The sequence below is a fragment of the Periplaneta americana genome, chromosome 1 (genome assembly GCF_040183065.1).
Source record: "Periplaneta americana isolate PAMFEO1 chromosome 1, P.americana_PAMFEO1_priV1, whole genome shotgun sequence".
NCBI classification, from domain to species: Eukaryota; Metazoa; Arthropoda; class Insecta; order Blattodea; family Blattidae; genus Periplaneta; species Periplaneta americana.
The window spans coordinates 110,540,618-110,544,031 of record NC_091117.1 but is presented as its reverse complement, the minus strand read 5'-3'; the positions used below and the strand labels follow the sequence as shown (position 1 = coordinate 110,544,031).

Sequence of the window (3,414 nt, the reverse complement as noted above, 5' to 3'; positions counted from 1 at the left end):
AGAACAATCTACGTGACAATAACCTCTCACTCCCCTACTGAAAACCAATGTTCCAGAATTGGCACCTAGAAAAAAATATGTCGCCCCAACTATTCGCATCCGAATAGACTTCCTTTATAGAAATGAATCGTTTGTTTCAGAAACAACACTTCTCCACTGTTTGACGTATATGAGTTGTTAGCACAATCGCAATTACCGACTGAAATGCTACAGTTTTGTGCAGAAACAACACTTCCATCACATAACTGCTGCTTGCAAACTTAGTCGAAAGTTTCCGTTTTGTGCAGTAACAACACTTATCCTGGAAAAGTGCCGTTTCTGTTCTCCACAAGGAGCGCTGCTAGTTTCCCCCAATAGTACTATTCCAACATGGCGTCTAGTAGTGATGAGGGAGCTGTTTTGTCCGTAGTGAAAAAACGAAAGAGAGGATTTAAAAGTGTTGAATACAAACGAGAACATGTGAAAAGGGGAAGAGTAAAGGGGTTAGAACATATCAACTATGCTTCTAAGGTGGTCGCAAAGAAGAAAATTGGAAATGATTGCAAGTGAGTATGCCACAATATTAATGATTACCTGTTCAATAGTGTTGCTGTTGTTATGAAAATCATACTTTGCAATGTAACATGATTCATAATATGTTAAATCCATATTTACTCCTGTTATACTTTTCGTCACATAACATAATCCCTCTTTCCTTCAGGTGTAAATTGAAGTGCTTTGGAAGATTATTGGAGGGGGATCGAGAAGAAATATTTACAAACTTTTATGCCAAAGAAACTAAAGACGAACAGTATTCGTATTTACAAGCATTAGTGGAAGTAGTGCAAGTTAAAAGGAGACGTCCGCAGGGAGATGAACCAAAGAAGCCACGTTCGCGTAATTTCAAGTATTTTGTGACATGTAGTTTTGGACGACAACAAGTGTGTGCCAAAGCATTTCTAAACTTGCATGGTGTGACAAAGGGTCGCATTCGTCGTCTAACATCTTTGTTACTGCTTGGAAGATCTCCAAAGGATTTGAGGGGTAAAAACACTTCTGGAAATGCAACTTCTGGGGAAGTGTGTATATTAGTGGAAGATCACATACGCTCATATCCAACCAAAAAATCTCACTACTCATCAAGAGAAATAGAATATTTGAGCGAGAGGTTAAATATCACATTAACGCATGCCTCCTTTATGGAGAAGTATCCTGACCAACAGGTATCCTACTGGTTATACCGCAAAATTTTTAAGGAGCGATTCAGTCTATCATTTGGGAGGCCACAAATTGATACCTGCTGTACATGCGAACAACTATCGGTAAGGATGAAAAGTCCATCGCTGAATGATAACGCCAAACGTGTAGCAGGAGCAGAGTTTATTGTCCATAAAAGAAGAGCCAAAAAGTTCACAAAAAAAATGGAATATTGTTCTAATCTCTGCAAAGAAGACAATGAAACTGCTTCAATATGTATAGATTATATGCAGAATTTACATCTGCCAGAGATACCTGTGCAGGAAGCATTCTATCTCAGGCAACTTAATGTTAATGTATTTAATATACATAACTTGAGCGATAACACAGCAAAATTGTACATTTATCACGAGGGGCTGGCTAAAAAAGGTCCAGATGAAGTCTGTTAATTTATCTTAGATTACATAAGCAACGAGTTACCAAACACAACAAAGTACCTACACATCTTCTCTGATAGCTGCCCAGGTCAGAATAGGAATAACACAGTTGTTCGATTTCTCCAAACTCTTATTACTACTGGCAGATTTAAAAAAATATACCATTATTTTCCGATTCGTGGGCATTTCTTCATGCCCTGTGATCGAGATTTTGGTGTTATAAAGAGGAAGATTCGCACATCAGACAGAATCTATTCAATAAAAGAATACATAGAGTTAATAGTTGCATCAAATAAGAACAACAGATTCTCTGTTCAAATGGCACAAACTGCAGACATTTTGGACTTTAACCATTGGTGGAAGACCTATTTCAAGAAGTCTGTTCTGTCCATTGAGTCCATGGGAAGAGGAATGAAAAGAGATCAGAAAGTAACTTTTCATGTGAATGACTTTATGGAGTTCCAATATGAAGTGGATCATATCTCAGGAAGGAACTTTATTGATGGACTGACTGTTCATACTTTCAAGTTGTTCCTTTCTAGAAGTGTGCTTCCTATGCTGCCCAGTGTTCCTGCTTATCCACATGGCTATGTGGCTTTAATTGAAAAGAAATTATCAGACATTAAGAAATTGGAACCATACATTCCAACAGAATATCATGATTTTTATAATGAACTATATACTTGGCCAACGAGATCAACTGATGACTAATCATGGTGATGCAAGAAAACATACTAAGGAAGAGTAATGTTGTGTGTATGCTTTGATGCCATCATGAATTTATTATTGACATAATTAAAAATGTCCTGTTTGACAGAAACTTAGTGAATTTCTTTTTTTTTTTTTTGCAGGTAATATTTTCTGCATTTTAAGTTGTGATTATTAGGCTGTGAAGTTTGAATGAATGGGTTTAAAACATGTTCTCTAACTTATATTAGCATTTCTACATTAATTTAAGATTATTAACATTGAGAATCTACTTGTTGTTCTTGTTATTCCTACTGTTTGTTTCAGAAACAGCACATCTCCTCCAAATTAAACAAATTCTGTAGATGTGGGTATTGAACTCTATCAAATAAGCAAGATGTCAGGATGTTTGTATTTAGTAAATGATCAAATGAAAAAAATATCACAAGTGTGAACAATAAAATATGCCTTACAGAACGTTTTTTCAATTTCCTGAAAAATGTTACTGGAGGGAGAAGTGCTGTTTCTGAAACAAGTGATTCAAATGTATCGGTTATTGTTGAAAGGAACTAAGTCCACTTTTTAAAGTTCTGAGACAATCGAAAAAAACTGTTTTCTGGATAATCTATTGAAGATTAAACCAACATATATTGTACATATATTTTTTTATGCTAACCTATTAAAGGTCAGTTGTTTATGACGGCATTGTTGTGTCACGCACTGTATAATACACACACCGCCACACCGGTCTATTTCATTGAGACAAATTCAACCAGTTCATACGTTGCTAAGGATCGTATACAAGGATATGACGTTCGTCACGGAAGATATAAAGTTTTTTATTAGCCTTAGAAGTGCACCAAAAGGCCCTGTAAGTCTTATATTAAATTATCTAATATTAAAGTTATCTTGCTAGTGCTTCAGATCACAGCCATGAAAAAGACAAAGAAAATATTTTGAAACGGCGAAAGTCAACAACAGTTTAAAAAGAAAAATTGAGGAAAGGAAATACTAACATCCGTCTAAAATTATTCGTACTGAAATTACTAGCGCTATATACGAAAGTCTAACAATTCACGACCTGGGTAGATTTCGGGAAAACTTGCATGCTACT

At 35.7% G+C, this 3,414-nt stretch overlaps 1 protein-coding gene across 1 annotated transcript; it reads left to right on the top strand.

Annotated features, from left to right (window-relative positions):
• Window positions 1-369: 369 nt before the first annotated feature.
• Window positions 370-1,625, top strand: LOC138705977 (uncharacterized). Its single transcript, XM_069835218.1, has 2 exons — window positions 370-545; window positions 701-1,625. Exons 1-2 carry the CDS (start codon window positions 370-372, stop codon window positions 1,623-1,625), a joined length of 1,101 nt encoding a protein of 366 aa, XP_069691319.1.
• The last annotated feature ends 1,789 nt before the right edge of the window (window positions 1,626-3,414 follow it).